The 18386-nt window shown below is 38.5% G+C and overlaps 13 gene segments (V, D, J or C); all 13 read left to right on the top strand.

Moving 5' to 3' along the window:
* Nucleotides 1-288: 288 nt before the first annotated feature.
* On the top strand, nucleotides 289-1827 carry LOC130184591 (immunoglobulin heavy variable 3-33-like). The segment is given in 2 exon segments: nucleotides 289-704; nucleotides 821-1827. Coding segments are annotated over 2 exon segments (576 nt in total).
* Nucleotides 1828-1843: 16 nt separating this feature from the next.
* LOC130184593 (Ig heavy chain V region XIG14-like) lies at nucleotides 1844-2606 on the top strand. The segment is given in 2 exon segments: nucleotides 1844-1929; nucleotides 2024-2606. Coding segments are annotated over 2 exon segments (357 nt in total).
* A 285-nt stretch (nucleotides 2607-2891) lies between these two features.
* Nucleotides 2892-3328, top strand: LOC130184594 (Ig heavy chain V region 6.96-like; the record flags this gene model as incomplete). The annotated part of the segment is given in 2 exon segments: nucleotides 2892-2940; nucleotides 3027-3328. Coding segments are annotated over 2 exon segments (351 nt in total), but the record flags the coding sequence as incomplete, so codon positions are not given.
* Nucleotides 3329-4332: 1004 nt separating this feature from the next.
* On the top strand, nucleotides 4333-5185 carry LOC130184592 (immunoglobulin heavy variable 3-21-like). The segment is given in 2 exon segments: nucleotides 4333-4381; nucleotides 4471-5185. Coding segments are annotated over 2 exon segments (363 nt in total).
* A 624-nt stretch (nucleotides 5186-5809) lies between these two features.
* On the top strand, nucleotides 5810-6245 carry LOC130185390 (Ig heavy chain V region 5A-like). The segment is given in 2 exon segments: nucleotides 5810-5852; nucleotides 5941-6245. Coding segments are annotated over 2 exon segments (348 nt in total).
* A 676-nt stretch (nucleotides 6246-6921) lies between these two features.
* Nucleotides 6922-7375, top strand: LOC130184767 (Ig heavy chain V region 6.96-like). The segment is given in 2 exon segments: nucleotides 6922-6970; nucleotides 7065-7375. Coding segments are annotated over 2 exon segments (360 nt in total).
* Nucleotides 7376-8182: 807 nt separating this feature from the next.
* On the top strand, nucleotides 8183-8619 carry LOC130185400 (Ig heavy chain V region 5A-like). The segment is given in 2 exon segments: nucleotides 8183-8225; nucleotides 8315-8619. Coding segments are annotated over 2 exon segments (348 nt in total).
* Nucleotides 8620-9576: 957 nt separating this feature from the next.
* On the top strand, nucleotides 9577-10033 carry LOC130184766 (Ig heavy chain V region 914-like). The segment is given in 2 exon segments: nucleotides 9577-9625; nucleotides 9717-10033. Coding segments are annotated over 2 exon segments (366 nt in total).
* Nucleotides 10034-11713: 1680 nt separating this feature from the next.
* LOC130185317 (immunoglobulin heavy variable 4-38-2-like) lies at nucleotides 11714-12150 on the top strand. The segment is given in 2 exon segments: nucleotides 11714-11756; nucleotides 11846-12150. Coding segments are annotated over 2 exon segments (348 nt in total).
* Nucleotides 12151-12571: 421 nt separating this feature from the next.
* On the top strand, nucleotides 12572-13021 carry LOC130184765 (Ig heavy chain V region 914-like). The segment is given in 2 exon segments: nucleotides 12572-12620; nucleotides 12705-13021. Coding segments are annotated over 2 exon segments (366 nt in total).
* Nucleotides 13022-13860: 839 nt separating this feature from the next.
* LOC130185392 (Ig heavy chain V region XIG14-like) lies at nucleotides 13861-14300 on the top strand. The segment is given in 2 exon segments: nucleotides 13861-13903; nucleotides 13993-14300. Coding segments are annotated over 2 exon segments (351 nt in total).
* A 962-nt stretch (nucleotides 14301-15262) lies between these two features.
* Nucleotides 15263-15709, top strand: LOC130184764 (immunoglobulin heavy variable 3-48-like). The segment is given in 2 exon segments: nucleotides 15263-15311; nucleotides 15396-15709. Coding segments are annotated over 2 exon segments (363 nt in total).
* A 1803-nt stretch (nucleotides 15710-17512) lies between these two features.
* On the top strand, nucleotides 17513-17966 carry LOC130184763 (Ig heavy chain V region 6.96-like). The segment is given in 2 exon segments: nucleotides 17513-17561; nucleotides 17653-17966. Coding segments are annotated over 2 exon segments (363 nt in total).
* Nucleotides 17967-18386: the final 420 nt, after the last annotated feature.

Genomic DNA, 18386 nt, shown 5'->3' with positions numbered 1-18386 from the left:
AGATCAAATTAACCACACATATAAAAACACATTTCTCACATTTACAGACATTGTTGTAAATAAAAGAGTAAATGTTAATGAAAGTGACATTTCTTTCACAGTTATATCATCATTAAGCTTATATTATAAGCTTATATTTTATAAAATGAATACATTAATAAAATGAAGTGCTGAATAGGTTTTGTCCATTTAAAGAAACTGTCACATATGACTGATATGATTGTGAGAGTTTCAGTATCTGACAAGGGGTTGAAAAAGATATACTACTATACGAAACTATACAAACTATTTTCAGACATGCAAAATGATCTTGGTGAAACTGGAACAACAGCGGAGTCAAGGTAAAAAGGATTAATGATGCACAGCTTTAATTTCACAGAAGGTCAGGACTTTTATGACTGGTTTTAATCATTTAATCATTTTAGCAGGTAAGAATCAAAAGCAAAAAGTGTTGCATGAAGTGTGTCAGTGTTTTTCGAGGGAAACCAATGATGGAAAAAAAGCATAAAATTCTGTGTTACATATTTTTATCTAAAAATATTTGCCCCTCCCCTTGTAAAATCCCAATGCAAATCCAGGCTTTCGAGTGGCTGTACTTCTGTCTTCCCAACGACAAGTCTCAGTGTGAAGCAGCTGAGTTCTCATCTTCAGTCTCATCAAGATGGACAAACTGTCTGTTCTGCTGACAGCGCTCTGTCTGCCCTGTAAGTTGCTTTAGCTATAATAAACATTAAAAAAATGCATATACTTAATGTTCTGGCATTTAGCCTACTTCTCTTTCATTCCCACCTCTCTCTTTTTATTTCTGGTTCTTTTGTAGGTTTGAATGGCCAGGCTCTGGAGTCCATTCCCTCCAGTTCAGTACTGAAAAAGCCTCAGGAAGCCCTCAGTCTGTCCTGCAGGGGAACTGGATTTGTTTTCAGTAGCTATGGAATGCACTGGGTCAGACAACCTGCAGGAAAAGCACTGGAATGGATGGGGCTTATTTACTACGATGCAAGTAAAACCGTATATGCCAGCAGTTTGCAAGGACGTATAGAAATCACCAAAGAAAACAGCAACAGTATTGTGCATCTGAGACTGTCCAGCCTAAAGCTGGAGGACTCGGCTGTGTACTACTGTGCTAGACACACACTGGGTAAAGTGGGGCGAGAGGCTTTACAAAAACCTCAAATAACCTATGTTTGCAATGATCTGCAGGGGGCAGCAGCAGATCAGAAACAGCAACTGTTTGGCATCTCACTTACACAAACAAAGGAAAACACACAATGTGAAGCATCAGTTGAGGATGTGGTTTGCGACTTCCTCATTCTTTGGCTTCTTACCAGCCTGTGCTTTTCTACAGCAATTTAGTGGTTAATAATATTCCCATCAGGCATGAATGAAACATTTGTTCTGTTATAATTCAACTGCCACAAACTATAACTGCTGAATAATGGTTCAAAGGTCACCAATCAAACACATAATGAATGAAAAAAAAAGATGATGAACACAAAACTGTTTGCAAGATGTAACAATTAGGTCTCATCCAGGAGAGGGAAAACATTTGGCTCTATGTGATTTTTTCTTTTTAAATGTTTTGTTCACCTGTTGAGGGAATAAAGCTGATTTAACAAGCATCTCCGACAGCCCATCAAGATCAGACTCAAACCTTCCCCTGCCAGGTCTAAAAACTCACAGAAGCTGCAGCACAGATTAGAAGGACTGAGACAAATATGATGAGTTATGAATTGGATTGGAACCAGTCTAACTTCCTTTTATACTCTGCCAATTTCATTCTCTATGCAAAGTGAACCTCCTCACAGTCTGCTATAAAGACTTGATATCATACTATCAGTTACAACAGAAGAAGAGAAGCTCCCATCAGATCACCTTCAATGACGACCATGTTTTCCGTAGCTCTGCTGCTGCTGCTGGCTGCTGGATCCTGTGAGTCTCACCGAGAAAGAGAAACAAGCAGTTTGATCACAGCACACTGACCGTTATTACACTGAGTCAATATTCAACATGCTTTCCTCCACAGGTGTGAAGTGTGAACAGTTGACACAGCCAGCCTCTGTGACTGTGCAGCCAGGTCAACGTCTCACCATCACTTGTCAGGTCTCTTATTCTCTTGGCAGCTATCGCACACATTGGATCAGACAGCCTGCAGGGAAAGGACTGGAGTGGATTGGCGGCAAATATACTGGAGATTCATTCTACAAAGATTCACTAAAGAACAAGTTTAGTATCGACTTAGACTCTTCCAGCAACAGAGTGACTCTAAATGGACAGAATGTGCAGCCTGAAGACACTGCTGTGTATTACTGTGCCAGACAGTCACAATAACACAAACCATCAGTAGACCTGCACAAAAACCCCTCAGTGCCTGAACACTTGTAACATGAAGCCACCAGAGGAGGAGCCCTCAGACCACTAATGATTTCACACCAGCTCACTGTTACAGTCAAGAGAGAAACTTCTTTAGAAAGTCTTTAGATTTTTTAAATGGTTCAATTTTTACAGAAACTGTTTTCAATAATTTAAATATGCTGACTTTATAATCTCTGAAACATTACTGTATGTTTTCCCAAAGTGAAAATTGAATAACACTATTACACCTTTCAAGTGATAAAATTCAGTTGTGTGATGTTTTTTCTTGTGAATAAACCTTATGAACAATGTCATTCAACCAAAAATCTGTTTTTAGTTAACTAAAATTCCAAAATTCAACGTCTGAAGACTTTTATTTCACTGTAGATTATTAATTTCTAAATTTAACAAAGATTTTCAAGTGCAAACCAGTTCTCTCCTCCCTGTGAGGAGGAGTCAATGCAAAACTCAGATGTCTTCCACCTCTACTTATCTGACTGCAGAGAGGATGACAGAGAACAGTGGACACACAGTTTAACATGATGGACTATAGGACAGGACTGCTGCTTTTAACTCTCTGCTGGGCAGGTGAAGAGATTCACATATCATAATTTGACATAGTTTTTATTTGTCTCACCAACATATTTGACTTTATGTTTTTATACTCTTAACAGGTGTTGATGGTCAGACTCTGACAGAATCTGAATCAGTGGTTAAAAGGCCTGGAGAATCCCACAGACTGACCTGTACAGCCTCTGGATTCACATTGAGTAGCTACCATGTGAACTGGGTCAGACAGGCTCCTGGTAAAGGACTGGAGTGGATCGCCTTTGTGCACACAGGCAGTTCTTCTAAATATTACTCCCAGTCAGTGCAGGGCAGATTCACCATCTCCAGAGATGACTCCAGCAGTAAACTCTATCTACAGATGAACAGTCTGAAGACCGAGGACACTGCTGTGTATTACTGTGCCAGACACACACAATAACACAAACCATCAGTAGACCTGAACAAAAACCCCTCAGTGCCTGAACACTTGTAACATGAAGCCACCAGAGGAGGAGCCCTCAGACCACTAATGATTTCACAGTCTTTAGATTTTGTAAAGAATTGTTAACTTGATTTAACAATAACTGTACCCATCCATTTATAAAAAAAAATTAAAAAATGAAATTATTCAAAGCTCAAAAGTCAAGTTCACTGTGACCACATAAAACAAGTTTTTGGCCATAACCCAAATTCATACAATATTTATGACACAAATCAATTCAAATATCTATCAGGATAAAATTAAGTGATGATATTTTATATCCAATGATCAAAGGTCAACTTCACTGTGACGTCATAATGTACGACAAAAACCCCTCTGACTATTACTCAGCTCTGTAGCTCAGGTAGGGGAGATTGTGACCATATTTCCTACAACTCGGCTGGTTGGCTGAGGTGTACAACTGGTACACCACCTGTGCAGTAATTCCAGTATTCAAATGCAACATACAAATAATTAAACAGTGCTATTGTTTAAATAATAATGAATGGAATGATAAATACTTATACTAAATAAAGGTTATGAATGATCTTATGTCAGCAATTGTAGGCATTGTTTGAGATAAGAAAAACCCACATCATGTTTTAAAAAGTTATTTGTTATTAGCAGTTCTGGGATCAATTTTCAATTAATTATTATATATTTATCTTATTTATCTAATAGGGTTTTTTGTGTGAGTAAACCTTATGAACATTATTATTAGACAGAAAACTGTTTTTAAACAACTAAAATTCAGATATCAAAATTCTGGACTGTTCTATCTGTTGTACATTATACTTGCCAGAGTTCAGCAAACAAGGTCTCTGATGGACCAAGTCCAAGTCACTTCTCTCCTCCTGTGGGGAGGAGTCAATGCAAAACTCAGATGTCTTCCACCTCTACTTATCTGACTGCAGAGAGGATGACAGAGAACAGTGGACACACAGTTTAACATGATGGACTATAGGACAGGACTGCTGCTTTTAACTCTCTGCTGGGCAGGTGAAGACTCTTACAAATTTTAATTTTACATAACATTTATTTATTTCACCAGCCTATTTCAATAGATCTTTTCTTTTTCATATTGACAGGTGTTGATGGTCAGGCTCTGACAGAATCTGAATCAGTGGTTAAAAGACCTGGAGAATCCCACAGACTGACCTGTACAGCCTCTGGATTCACATTCAGCAGCTACCCTATGAATTGGATCAGACAGGCTCCTGGTAAAGGACTGGAGTGGATCGCTTTTGTGCACACAGGCAGTTCTCATTTCTTTTACTCCCAGTCAGTCCAGGGCAGATTCACCATCTCCAGAGATGACTCCAGCAGTAAAGTCTATCTACAGATGAACAGTCTGAAGACCGAGGACACAGCAGTGTATTACTGTGCCAGAGACACACAGTGAGAGACAGTGATAGCAGAGTCATACAAAAACTACTTCCTTTATTTACCTCCACCGCTGGGAACATTCAGGTTCTTCACTAACACCTTTCTTTTAATATTGATCGTGATTAGAGTTTGTTTGGTGAAACAGGTGAGGAGTGAACACCTGAATGTTTGAGTCTTATTTCAGGTAAGTTGACTGAATGTTGAATTCAGTTGCAACCTGCATTGTAAAACAGAAATTAAATAAACTTTGATTATTAGTGGTTTTCCTTGGATCTATTGTTTATTGATAAAATAATGAGAATAATTAAGTCTTTGATTAAAAAAAAAAGTAACATTCCACTTTCTCATTGTTCATGTCTTTCTATTATTGTGGTAAAACTTTAAAACTATACTTGTCTTCCTGAAGGTGATAAATGAATAAATATTTTGATGCTTCCATATGGTTTGGGAATTTGTTTCTCTTTTTCACACACACACACACACACACACACGCACACACACACAAAAACACAAAAACACACAAACACGGCAGAAAGAGTGCCTAACCCTGATCCTACAACCAAGTTTAAATTAACCCTAACTGAGTATTTAAACCCGGGGTATCCAGCATTTTGGTCCCTAAAAAGGTATCGGACCCAACGAGAATAGTGGGCGTTTTTAGGAGATGGTTAATATCTGATCCATCACCTGTCAGGTCTCTTTTAATTCTTAGCTGCACAACAGCTTAGATCAGATAAACTAGATGGAGAAGACTGGAGTGGACTGGAAAAAGTAGTTTTGATTGGAGAACCAACTACAAAGATTCTCTAAAATGAAATTAAAAATTACAATATGTAAAGCAAAGATGTTTTCCTGGTAAGCTTTCACTCTGCAGATAATTTAACACAAAACAGACTCTTCTATTGGCTCCAGTTAGACCAACACTGATGCTTCATGTGTTTGATTCTATGCAAACTCAGTGACCTTCCTTGTTACTCAGCTATAAAAACTTCAGATCAGACTGTCAGTGGAGTTCACAGCTCGTCAGCTTCACCATAAACCATGTTTTCTGTAGCTCTGCTGCTGCTGTTGGCAGCTGGATCCTGTGAGTCTCTCTGGATTTTTCATAGTCAACATTTCTTCACTTGCTGGATAACATGATCATTGATAACAAAACATTTTCTTTTTAACAGGTGTGAAGTGTGAACAGTTGACACAGCCAGCCTCTGTGACTGTGCAGCCAGGTCAACGTCTCACCATCACCTGTCAGGTCTCTTATTCTGTTGGCAGCTACTACACAGCTTGGATCAGACAGCCTGCAGGGAAAGGACTGGAGTGGATTGGAATGAGATATACTGGTGGCTCTCACTACAAAGATTCACTAAAGAGCAAATTCAGTATTGAAACAGACTCTTCCAGCAACACAGTGACTCTAAATGGACAGAATGTGCAGCCTGAAGACACTGCTGTGTATTACTGTGCCAGAGAGTCACAATAACACAAACCATCAGTAGACCTGAACAAAAACCCCTCAGTGCCTGAACACTTGTAACATGAAGCCACCAGAGGAGGAGCCCTCAGACCACTAATGATTTCACACCAGTTCACTGTTACAGTCAAGAGAGAAACAGTATTTAGATTTTATCAATGGTTCTTAATTAAATTTTACAACAACTGTTTTCAACAATTCAAATACGCTGACTTTATAATATATTACTGTATGTTTCCTGAAGTGAAAACTGAATAACACTATTACACCTTTCAGGTGATGAAATTCATCCAGCTGAGAACCTGGTCTTAAAAAGGTCATAATATAACAAGACATGGATCTTCACAAAGTGTCTCTTCCATAAAATCAATATTGGAAAAAACAAAGTTTTCAGTTGTATGATGGTTTGTATGTGTGTGTGTTTTGTCTTGTGAATAAACCTTATGAACAATGTCATTCGACCAAAAATCTGTTTTTAACAACTAAAATTCCAATAATAAAATCAAACTTCTGAAGACTTTTCTCTCACTGTAGAATAATATTTTATAAATATAAAAAAGAAAGTCAAATGCAAACCTGTTCTCTCCTCCTGTGAGGAGGAGTCAATGCAAAACTCAGATGTCTTCCACCTCTACTTATCTGACTGCAGAGAGGATGACAGAGAACAGTGGACAAACAGTTTAACATGATGGACTATAGGACAGGACTGCTGCTGTTAACTCTCTGCTGGGCAGGTGAAGACTTTCTCTGATCCTGAGTTGAAGTTGTCTTTAAAACTTTGAAGCATTTAATCAAATTCCCAGTTATCTATCAATTTTTTTGTTACAGGTGTTGATGGTCAGACTCTGACAGAATCTGAACCAGTGGTTAAAAGGCCTGGAGAATCCCACAGACTGACCTGTACAGCCTCTGGGTTTTACTTTGGTGGCTCCTACATGGCCTGGATCAGACAGGCTCCTGGAAAAGGACTGGAGTGGATTGCCTTGCATGACACTGGTAGCAGCAAATACTACTCTCAGTCAGTCCAAGGCCGGTTTACCATCTCCAGAGACAACAGCAGAGAGCAGCTGTATCTGCAGATGAACAGTCTGAAGACTGAAGATTCTGCTGTTTATTATTGTGCTGGAGACTCACAGTGACTGAAGTTGGTTGAACAGCTGTACAAAGTCCATCAATCCTCATATTTCAGTCTGGTGGAGCCTGAGTTTTAAGTGTTATTGTGTTATATATATTACATATCAAATAATTGATTTCATATGACATCTTTATATAAGAGTATATGCTTCACATCACCAATACTTTATTCTTTCACAAGAAATATGACAAAACAAAAATCCTAATAAGGAGAATTTGTACAACAATGTGGCTGCTGAAAACAAACTTCAAATGCATTATGTTCTATTGAATAAATACATATAATTTCTGTAAATGATGTGGATTAAAAAGTGATTCATATCATAAGATTTAAAAACAAATGTTGCAGTTCCAACTATAAAATCAGCAGACGTCAGTCATTGTCAAGTTTCTGAGGCACTATGGTGTTCGCATTGATCTGAACTGAGGCAATCACAAAGATAAAGGTAAAATATGGTGATAATGACAAAAAGTAAATCAACTAATGCAGGAACTATACCACAGTTTTCATCTCAGCTAAAGGATGCATTTGTTTGTGTATTGTCACACAAGTTTAGTAAGTAAATACAGATAACAATTAAATAGAGGAATAAATGCTGTAGTAAAAATAGATGTGCTGACACATTAATCTGATGTATGAGGTGTTGACAGCAACACCAAACAGACTCTTCTATTGGCTCCAGTTAGACCAACACTGATGCTTCATGTGTTTGATTCTATGCAAACTCAGTGACCTTCCTTGTTACTCAGCTATAAAAACTTCAGATCAGACTGTCAGTGGAGTTCACAGCTCGTCAGCTTCACCATAAACCATGTTTTCTGTAGCTCTGCTGCTGCTGTTGGCAGCTGGATCCTGTGAGTCTCTCTGGATTTGTCATAGTCAACATTTCTTCTCTTGTGGTAGAACTTGATCATTTATAACAAAACATTTTCTTTTTTAACAGGTGTGAATTGTGAACAGTTGACACAGCCAGCCTCTGTGACTGTGCAGCCAGGTCAACGTCTCACAATCACCTGTCAGGTCTCTTATTCTGTTAGCACATATGCCACAGCTTGGATCAGACAGCCTGCAGGGAAAGGACTGGAGTGGATTGGAAGGAGATATACTGGAGCTTCATACTACAAAGATTCACTAAAGAACAAGTTTAGTATCGACTTAGACTCTTCCAGCAACAGAGTGACTCTAAATGGACAGAATGTGCAGCCTGAAGACACTGCTGTGTATTACTGTGCCAGAGACACACAATAACACAAACCATCAGTAGACCTGAACAAAAACCCCTCAGTGCCTGAACACTTGTAACATGAAGCCACCAGAGGAGGAGCCCTCAGACCACTAATGATTTCACACCAGGTCACAGTTGAAGAGAGAAGCAGCCTAAACATCAATATTTATTATATTATTTAGCAATGATCAAGCTAATACAACAGAGCATGATGTAATACAATAAAGAATAACATTAATCATTATATGGATTATATTATGCAGACCTTTTCCAAAAAATAACTGATAACTTTGATGTTTTACAAAAATAAGATGCTTTCCCATGATGTCTAAATGATGAAAGCATTTTACAGCTTCTTTTAATTTCAGTTTCACCTCTCTAAATAGTTTAACTGATTTACTCTCTCATGAAAATAATCAAATGAATGTGTGTTGCTTCATAAGGAACTGAAGTTTGTGTCAGTGAGAGGACAGAAGAGTTGACATTAGTTCAGCAACAATTAATTTAAATGGGTACATATAATATATAAAACATATTTGTCTTCCAACTTTTCTAATGTCTCAGTTTTTTTTTCACTGGATAATTTCACTTTATTGATTGAAAAACATACAATACATGGCTTTTTTTTTTTTTTTTCAAATAACAATACATTTTAACATCGTCACTTTAAGAGCTTATTAAAACTGTCCTTTTTTTGTTTATTGGGGCATATTGTAACTGATAAATATTCTTCATAATGAGGCCCAACCTATTTACATATTAAACAAATTGTACTGAAACAAGTGGGACTCTTGGGGGAATGACTAGTGTACAATACAATACTAACATTAACACTCCAGTTTCATCACACAGTAACTGTGGTCCTGGTAATATCCAGTTCAATACTGTGAGGAGGAGTCAATGCAAAACTCAGATGTCTTCCACCTCTACTTATCTGACTGCAGAGAGGATGACAGAGAACAGTGGACACACAGTTTAACATGATGGACTATAGGACAGGACTGCTGCTTTTAACTCTCTGCTGGGCAGGTGAAGAGATTCTCTGATCCTGAGTTGAAGTTGTCTTTAAAACTTTGAAGCATTTAATCAACTTCCCAGTTATCTATTTTTTTTGTTACAGGTGTTGATGGTCAGACTCTGACAGAATCTGAACCAGCTGTTAAAAGGCCTGGAGAATCCCACAGACTGACCTGTACAGCCTCTGGGTTCACATTCAGCAGCTATGCGATGGCCTGGATCAGACAGGCTCCTGGAAAAGGACTGGAGTGGATTACTGCTATCAGCAGCGGTGGTGGTAGTGGCAAATACTACTCTCAGTCAGTCCAAGGCCGGTTTACCATCTCCAGAGACAACAGCAGACAGCAGGTGTATCTGCAGATGAACAGTCTGAAGACTGAAGATTCTGCTGTTTATTATTGTGCTCGAGACTCACAGTGACTGGAGTTGGTTGAACAGCTGTACAAAATCCATCAATCCTCATATTTCAGTCTGGTGGAGCCTCAGTTTTAAGTGTTACTGTGTTATACAGTTGTGCTCATAAGTTTACATACCCTGGCAGAATTTCAGATTTCTTGGCCATTTTTCAGAGAATATGAATGATAACACAAAAACTTTTCTTTCACTCATGGTTAGTGGTTGGGTGAAGCCATTTATTATCAAACAACTGTGTTTGCTCTTTTTAAATCATAATGACAACAGAAACTACCCAAATGACCCTGATCAAAAGTTTACATACCCCAGTTCTTAATACCGTGTATTGCCCCCTTTATCATCAATGACAGCTTGAAGTCTTTTGTGGTAGTTGTGGATGAGGTTCTTTATTTTCTCAGATGGTAAAGCTGCCCATTCCTCTTGGCAAAAAGCCTCCAGTTCCTGTAAATTCTTGGACTGTCTTGCATGAATTGCACGTTTGAGATCTCCCCAGAGTGGCTCAATGATATTGAGGTCAGGAGACTGAGATGGCCACTCCAGAACCTTCACTTTATTCTGCTGTAGCCAATGACAGGTCGACTTGGCCTTGTGTTTTGGATCGTTGACATGTTGGAAAGTCCAAGTACATCCCATGCGCAGCTTCCGGGCTGATGAGTGCAAATTTTCCTCCAGTATTTTCTGATAACATGCTGAATTCATCCTGCCATCAATTTTGACCAAGTTTCCTGTGCCTTTGTAGCTCACACATCCCCAAAACATCAGCGATCCACCTCCGAATTTCACAGTAGGAATGGTGTACCTTTCATCATAGGCCTTGTTGACTCCTCTCCAAATGTAATGTTTATGGTTGTGGCCAAAAAGTTCAATTTTGGTCTCATCACTCCAAATGACTTTGTTCCAGAAGTTTTGAGGCTTGTCTCGGTGCTGTTTGGCGTATTGTAAGCGGGATGCTTTGTGGCATTTGCATAGTAATGGCTTTCTTCTGGCGACTCGACCATGCAGCCCATTTTTCTTCAAGCGCCTCCTTATTGTGCATCTTGAAACAGCCACGCCACTTTTTTTCCAGAGAGTCCTGTATTTCAGCTGAAGTTATTTGTGGGTTTTTCTTTGCATCCTGAACAATTTTCCTGGCAGTTGTGGCTGAAATATTTGTTGGTCTACCTGACCGTGGTTTGGTTTCAACAGAATCCCTCATTTTCCACTTCTTAATTAGAGTTTGAACACTACTGATTGGCATTCTCAAGTCCTTGGATATCTTTTTATATCCCTTTCCTGTTTTAAACAGTTCAACTAACTTTTCCCGCAGATCCTTTGACAATTCTTTTGCCTTCCCCATGACTCAGAATCCAAATCAACTAATGAAGGAACTATACCACAGTTTTCATCTCAGCTAAAGGATGCATTTGTTTGTGTCTTGTCACAGAGGTTTAGTAAGTAAATACAGATAACAATTAAATAGAGGAATAAATGCTGTAGTAAAAATAGATGTGCTGACACATTAATCTGATGTCGGAGGTGTTGACAGTAACACTGAACAGACTCTTCTATTGGCTCCAGTTAGACCAACACTGAAGCTTCATGTGTTTGATTCTATGCAAACTCAGTGACCTTCCTTGTTACTCAGCTATAAAAACTTCAGATCAGACTGTCAGTGGAGTTCACAGCTCGTCAGCTTCACCATAAACCATGTTTTCTGTAGCTCTGCTGCTGCTGTTGGCAGCTGGATCCTGTGAGTCTCTCTGGATTTGTCATAGTCAACATTTCTTCTCTTGCTGTAGAACTTGATCATTTATGACAAAACATTTTCTTTTTTAACAGGTGTGAAGTGTGAACAGTTGACACAGCCAGCCTCTGTGACTGTGCAGCCAGGTCAACGTCTCACCATCACCTGTCAGGTCTCTTATTCTGTTGGCAGCTACTACACAGGTTGGATCAGACAGCCTGCAGGGAAAGCACTGGAGTGGATTGGATCGAGATATACTGGAGACTCTTACTACAAAGATTCACTAAAGAACAAGTTCAGTATCGACTTAGACTCTTCCAGCAACAGAGTGACTCTAAATGGACAGAATGTGCAGCCTGAAGACACTGCTGTGTATTACTGTGCCAGAGAGTCACAATAACACAAACCATCAGTAGACCTGAACAAAAACCCCTCAGTGCCTGAACACTTGTAACAAAATCACTATTGGAAAAAACAAAACATATTCTCTCAATCACAAATGCACTAGTTACTGAATCAGTATCATGAATTTTTCAGAGTTTTCAGTTGTGTGATGTTTTGTCTTGTGAATAAACCTCATGAACAATATAATTCAACCAAAAATCAGTTTTTAACAACCTAAATTACAATAATAAAATTAAACTTCTGAAGACTTTTCTCTCACTGTGGAACAATATTTTATAAATATAAAAAAGAAAGTCAAATGCAAACCACTTCTCTCCTCCCTGTGAGGAGGAGTCAATGCAAAACTCAAACGTCTTCCACCTCTACTTATCTGACTGCAGAGAGGATGACAGAGAACAGTGGACACACAGTTTAACATGATGGACTATAGGACAGGACTGCTGCTTTTAACTCTCTGCTGGGCAGGTGAAGAGATTCTCTTGAGTTACATTTGTTTTTGAAATCTAACAAGCTTAAAACACCTGACTCTATTGCTTTTTGTGTTGACAGGTGTTGATGGTCAGACTCTGACAGAATCTGAACCAGTGGTTAAAAGACCTGGAGAATCCCACAGACTGACCTGTACAGCCTCTGGATTCACATTCAGTAGCTACGAGATGTACTGGATCAGACAGGCTCCTGGAAAAGGACTGGAGTGGATTGCTTATATCAGCAGCGGTGGTGGTAGCGACAAATACTACTCTCAGTCAGTCCAAGGCCGGTTTACCATCTCCAGAGACAACAGCAGACAGCAGCTGTATCTGCAGATGAACAGTCTGAAGACTGAAGATTCTGCTGTTTATTATTGTGCTCGACACTCACAGTGACTGAAGTTGGTTGAGCAGCTGTACAAAATCCATCAATCCTCATATTTCAGTCTGGTGGAGCCTGAGTTTTAAGTGTTATTGTGTTGTATATATTACATATCAAATAATTGATTTCATATGACATCTTTATATAAGAGTATATGCTTCACATCACCCATACTTTATTCTTTCACAAGAAATATGACTAAACATTGAACAAGAAAATCCTAAAAAGGAGAATTTGTACAACAATGTGGCTGCTGAAAACTCTTCAAATGCATTACGTTCCTCTGAATAAAGACATATAATATCTGTAAATGATGTGGATTAAAAATTGATTCATATGATGAGCGTGAAAGAAAATGTTGCAGTTTCTACTATACAATCACTAGAGGTCAGTCATTGTCAAGTTTCAGTCTCGTCTGTAACTAAGATAAGACACTTTGGTGTTCTCATTGATCTGAAATGACACAACCACAAAGATAAAGGTATAATGTGGTGATAATTACATACAAATGCAAGAACTATACCACAGTTTTCATTTCAGCTAAAGCATGTAGTTTTTTGTTTATTGTCACACAGGTTTAGCAAGTAAATACAGGTAATAAGTAAATATTTATAGAAGAATAATTGCTGCATTAAAAAAGTTATGTGCTGACACATTAATAATTAATTACATGTGGTATGAGGTGTTGACAGTAACTATGAACAGACTCTTCTATTGGCTCCAGTTAGACCAACACTGATGCTTCATGTGTTTGATTCTATGCAAACTCAGTGACCTTCCTTGTTACTCAGCTATAAAAACTTCAGATCAGACTGTCAGTGGAGTTCACAGCTCGTCAGCTTCACCATAAACCATGTTTTCTGTAGCTCTGCTGCTGCTGTTGGCAGCTGGATCCTGTGAGTCTCTCTGGATTTGTCATAGTCAACATTTCTTCTCTTGCTGTAGAACTTGATCATTTATAACAAAACATTTTCTTTTTTAACAGGTGTGAAGTGTGAACAGTTGACACAGCCAGCCTCTGTGACTGTGCAGCCAGGTCAACGTCTCACCATCACCTGTCAGGTCTCTTATTCTCTTAGCAGCTATTCAACAGCTTGGATCAGACAGCCTGCAGGGAATGGATTGGAGTGGATTGGAGTGGCTGCTGCTGGATACACAACAGACTACAAAGACTCACTAAAGAACAAGTTCAGTATCAGCTTAGACTCTTCCAGCAAAACAGTGACTCTGAACGGACAGAATGTGCAGCCTGAAGACACTGCTGTGTATTACTGTGCCAGAGACACACAATAACACAAACCATCAGTAGACCTGAACAAAAACCCCTCAGTGCCTGAACACTTGTAACATGAAGCCACCAGAGGAGGAGCCCTCAGACCACTAATGATTTCACACCAGCTCACTGTTGAAGAGAGAAGCAGCCTAAACATCAATATTTATTATATTATTTAGCAATACAAGCTAATACAACAGAGCATGATGTAATACAATAAAGAATAACAGTAATCATTATATGGATTATATTATGCAGACCTTTTGCAAAAAATAACTGATAACTAGACTTTGATGTTTTACAAAAATAAGATGCTTTCCCATGATGTCTAAATGATGAAAGCATTTTACAGCTTCTTTTAATTTCAGTTTCACCTCTCTAAATAGTTTAACTGAGTTACTCTCTCATGAAAATAATCAAATGAATGAGTGTTGCTTCATAAGGAACTGAAGTTTGTGTCAGTGAGAGGACAGAAGAGTTGACATTAGTTCAGCAACAATTAATTTAAATGGGTACATATAATATATAAAACATATTCGTCTTCCAACTTTTCCAATGTCTCAGTTTTTTTTCTAACTGGATAATTTGATTTGATAATATTGATTGAAAAACATACAATACATAGCTTTTTTTTTTTTTTTTTCAAATAACAATACATGTTAACAACGTCACTTTAGGGGCTTATTAAAACTGTCCTTTTTTTGTTTATTGGGGTATAATGTAACTGATAAATATTCTTCATAATGAGGCCCAACCTATTTAAATATTAAACAAATTGTACTGAAACAAGTGGGACTCTTGGGGGAATGACTAGTGTACAATACTAACATTAACACTCCAGTTTCATCACACAGTAACTGTGGTCCTGGTAATATCCAGTTCAATACTGTGAGGAGGAGTCGATGCAAAACTCAGATGTCTTCCACCTCTACTTATCTGACTGCAGAGAGGATGACAGAGAACAGTGGACACACAGTTTAACATGATGGACTATAGGACAGGACTGCTGCTTTTAACTCTCTGCTGGGCAGGTGAAGAGATTCTCTTGAGTTACATTTGTTTTTGAAATCTAACAAGCTTAAAACACCTGACTCTATTGCTTTTTGTGTTGACAGGTGTTGATGGTCAGACTCTGACAGAATCTGAATCAGTGGTTAAAAGACCTGGAGAATCCCACAGACTGACCTGTACAGGCTCTGGATTCACATTCAGCAGCTACGAGATGAGCTGGATCAGACAGGCTCCTGGTAAAGGACTGGAGTGGATTGCCTGGCATGATGACACTGGTAGCAGCAAATCCTACTCTCAGTCAGTCCAAGGCCGGTTTACCATCTCCAGAGACGACAGCAGACAGCAGCTGTATCTGCAGATGAACAGTCTGAAGACTGAAGATTCTGCTGTTTATTATTGTGCTGGAGACTCACAGTGACTGGAGTTGGTTGAACAGCTGTACAAAATCCATCAATCCTCATATTTCAGCCTGAGTGTTAAGTGTTATTGTGTTATATACATTACATATCAAATATTTGATTTACATATGACATCTTTAAATAAGAGTATATGCTTCACATCACCAATACTTTATTCTTTCACAAGAAATATGACTAAACATTAAACAAGAAAATCCTAAAAAGGAAAATTTGTACAACAATGTGGCTGCTGAAAACTCTTCAAATGCATTACGTTCCTCTGAATAAAGACATATAATATCTGTAAATGATGTGGATTAAAAATTGATTCATATGATGAGAGTGAAAAAAAATGTTGCAGTTTCTACTATACAATTACTAGAGGTCAGTCATTGTCAAGTTTCTGCCTCGTCTGTAACTAAGATAAGACACTTTGGTGTTCTCATTGATCTGAAATGACACAACCACAAAGATAAAGGTATAATGTGGTGATAATTACATACAAATGCAAGAACTATACCACAGTTTTCATTTCAGCTAAAGCATGCAGTTTTTTGTTTATTGTCACACAGGTTTAGTAAGTAAATACAGGTAATAAGTAAATATATATAGAAGAATAATTGCTGCATTAAAAAAGTTATGTGCTGACACATTAATAATTAATTACATGTGGTATGAGGTGTTGACAGTAACACTGAACAGACATTTCTATTGGCTCCAGTTAGACCAACACTGAAGCTTCATGTGTTTGATTCTATGCAAACTCAGTGACCTTCCTTGTTACTCAGCTATAAAAACTTCAGATCAGACTGTCAGTGGAGTTCACAGCTCGTCAGCTTCACTATAAACCATGTTTTCTGTAGCTCTGCTGCTGCTGTTGGCAGCTGGATCCTGTGAGTCTCTCTGGATTTGTCATGGTCAACATTTCTTCTCTTGCTTTAGAACTTGATCATTTATAACAAAACATTTTCTTTTTTAACAGGTGTGAAGTGTGAACAGTTGACACAGCCAGCCTCTGTGACTGTGCAGCCAGGTCAACGTCTCACCATCACCTGTCAGGTCTCTTATTCTGTTAGCAGCCACTACACAGCTTGGATCAGACAGCCTGCAGGGAAAACACTGGAGTGGATTGGAAGGAGATATACTGGAGGCTCTGACTATAAAGATTCACTAAAGAACAAGTTCAGTATCGACTTAGACTCTTCCAGCAACACAGTGACTCTAAATGGACAGAATGTGCAGCCTGAAGACACTGCTGTGTATTACTGTGCCAGACACACACAATAACATAAACCATCAGTAGACCTGAACAAAAACCCCTCAGTGCCTGAACACTTGTAACATGAAGCCACCAGAGGAGGAGCCCTCAGACCACTAATGATCTCACACCAGGTCACTGTTATAGTGAGGAGGGAAACACTGAAAACACTTATGTAAACAATATAGACTGGACTGAAAGTATTTGCTTTTACAATGATCAGACATGATTATTTAATTGTTTGTTTCATTATGCAACTGATCAGAAAAGAACTAAAAATACATACTGATACATAATATCTTTGTAGATGAGCTCTTTACATTATTGTCAACGAGTGTATAAATAACAACAAAAATTTGAATCTGGTCTAAAGCTGAGAAACAGATTGTATTCCATTGTTTCATTTTAAAAAGGATCTTCATTTATTCCATATCCCTCATTTGTTTTAAAGATGAATTTCAAATCCTCCCTGTGAGGAGGAGTCAATGCAAAACTCAGATGTCTTCCACCTCTACTTATCTGACTGCAGAGAGGATGACAGAGAACAGTGGACACACAGTTTAACATGATGGACTATAGGACAGGACTGCTGCTTTTAACTCTCTGCTGGGCAGGTGAAGATTTTTTTCTGATCCTGAATTGAATCCGTCTTCAAAATGCTGCCAATTTACAACAAGTGACTATTTTATCATTTTATCTTGACAGGTGTTGATGGTCAGACTCTCACAGAATCTGAACCAGTGGTTAAAAGGCCTGGAGAATCCCACAGACTGACCTGTACAACATCTGGATTCACATTCAGTGACTACTGGATGGCCTGGATCAGACAGGCTCCTGGAAAAGGACTGGAGTGGATTGCCTGGAATAATAATGGTGGTAGCACCAACTACTACTCTCAGTCAGTCCAAGGCCGGTTTACCATCTCCAGAGACAACAGCAGACAGCAGCTGTATCTGCAGATGAACAGTCTGAAGACTGAAGATTCTGCTGTTTATTATTGTGCTCGAGAGCCACAGTGACTGGAGTTGGATGAACAGCTGTAAAAAATCCTTCACCACTGATAAGACCCTTCTACTTAATGTCCTCACTCCAGATAGTTCAAGAAAATGAAAAAATGTTTACACACAAAGACATTTTTGGAATCAATGATATTTTAATTGGGCTGAATTGTAATTTCTTTTGGCAGCAGAATATTTCTAAACAACGATTTAAGCATCTTCCATTTACAAATCATTTAACCTGATCAGTGACAAAGCTTTAATGCTTCATTCAAAAATAATCCTCATAGAACATAATCACTAAACAATAAACAACACTCTCACTGTGAAATGCTTTTGATATCCAACATGTATTCACTGGTTAATAGACTGATGATGAGCTTTGCTCGGTCTGCAGGAGATCAGAGTGAGATCACAGATACTTTCCATGGTCAGTCTGCA

The sequence above is a fragment of the Seriola aureovittata genome, chromosome 17 (assembly GCF_021018895.1).
Source record: "Seriola aureovittata isolate HTS-2021-v1 ecotype China chromosome 17, ASM2101889v1, whole genome shotgun sequence".
NCBI lineage: Eukaryota > Metazoa > Chordata > Actinopteri > Carangiformes > Carangidae > Seriola > Seriola aureovittata.
Note: the sequence above shows the minus strand (reverse complement) of the source record. Positions and strands in the feature narration are given on the sequence as shown.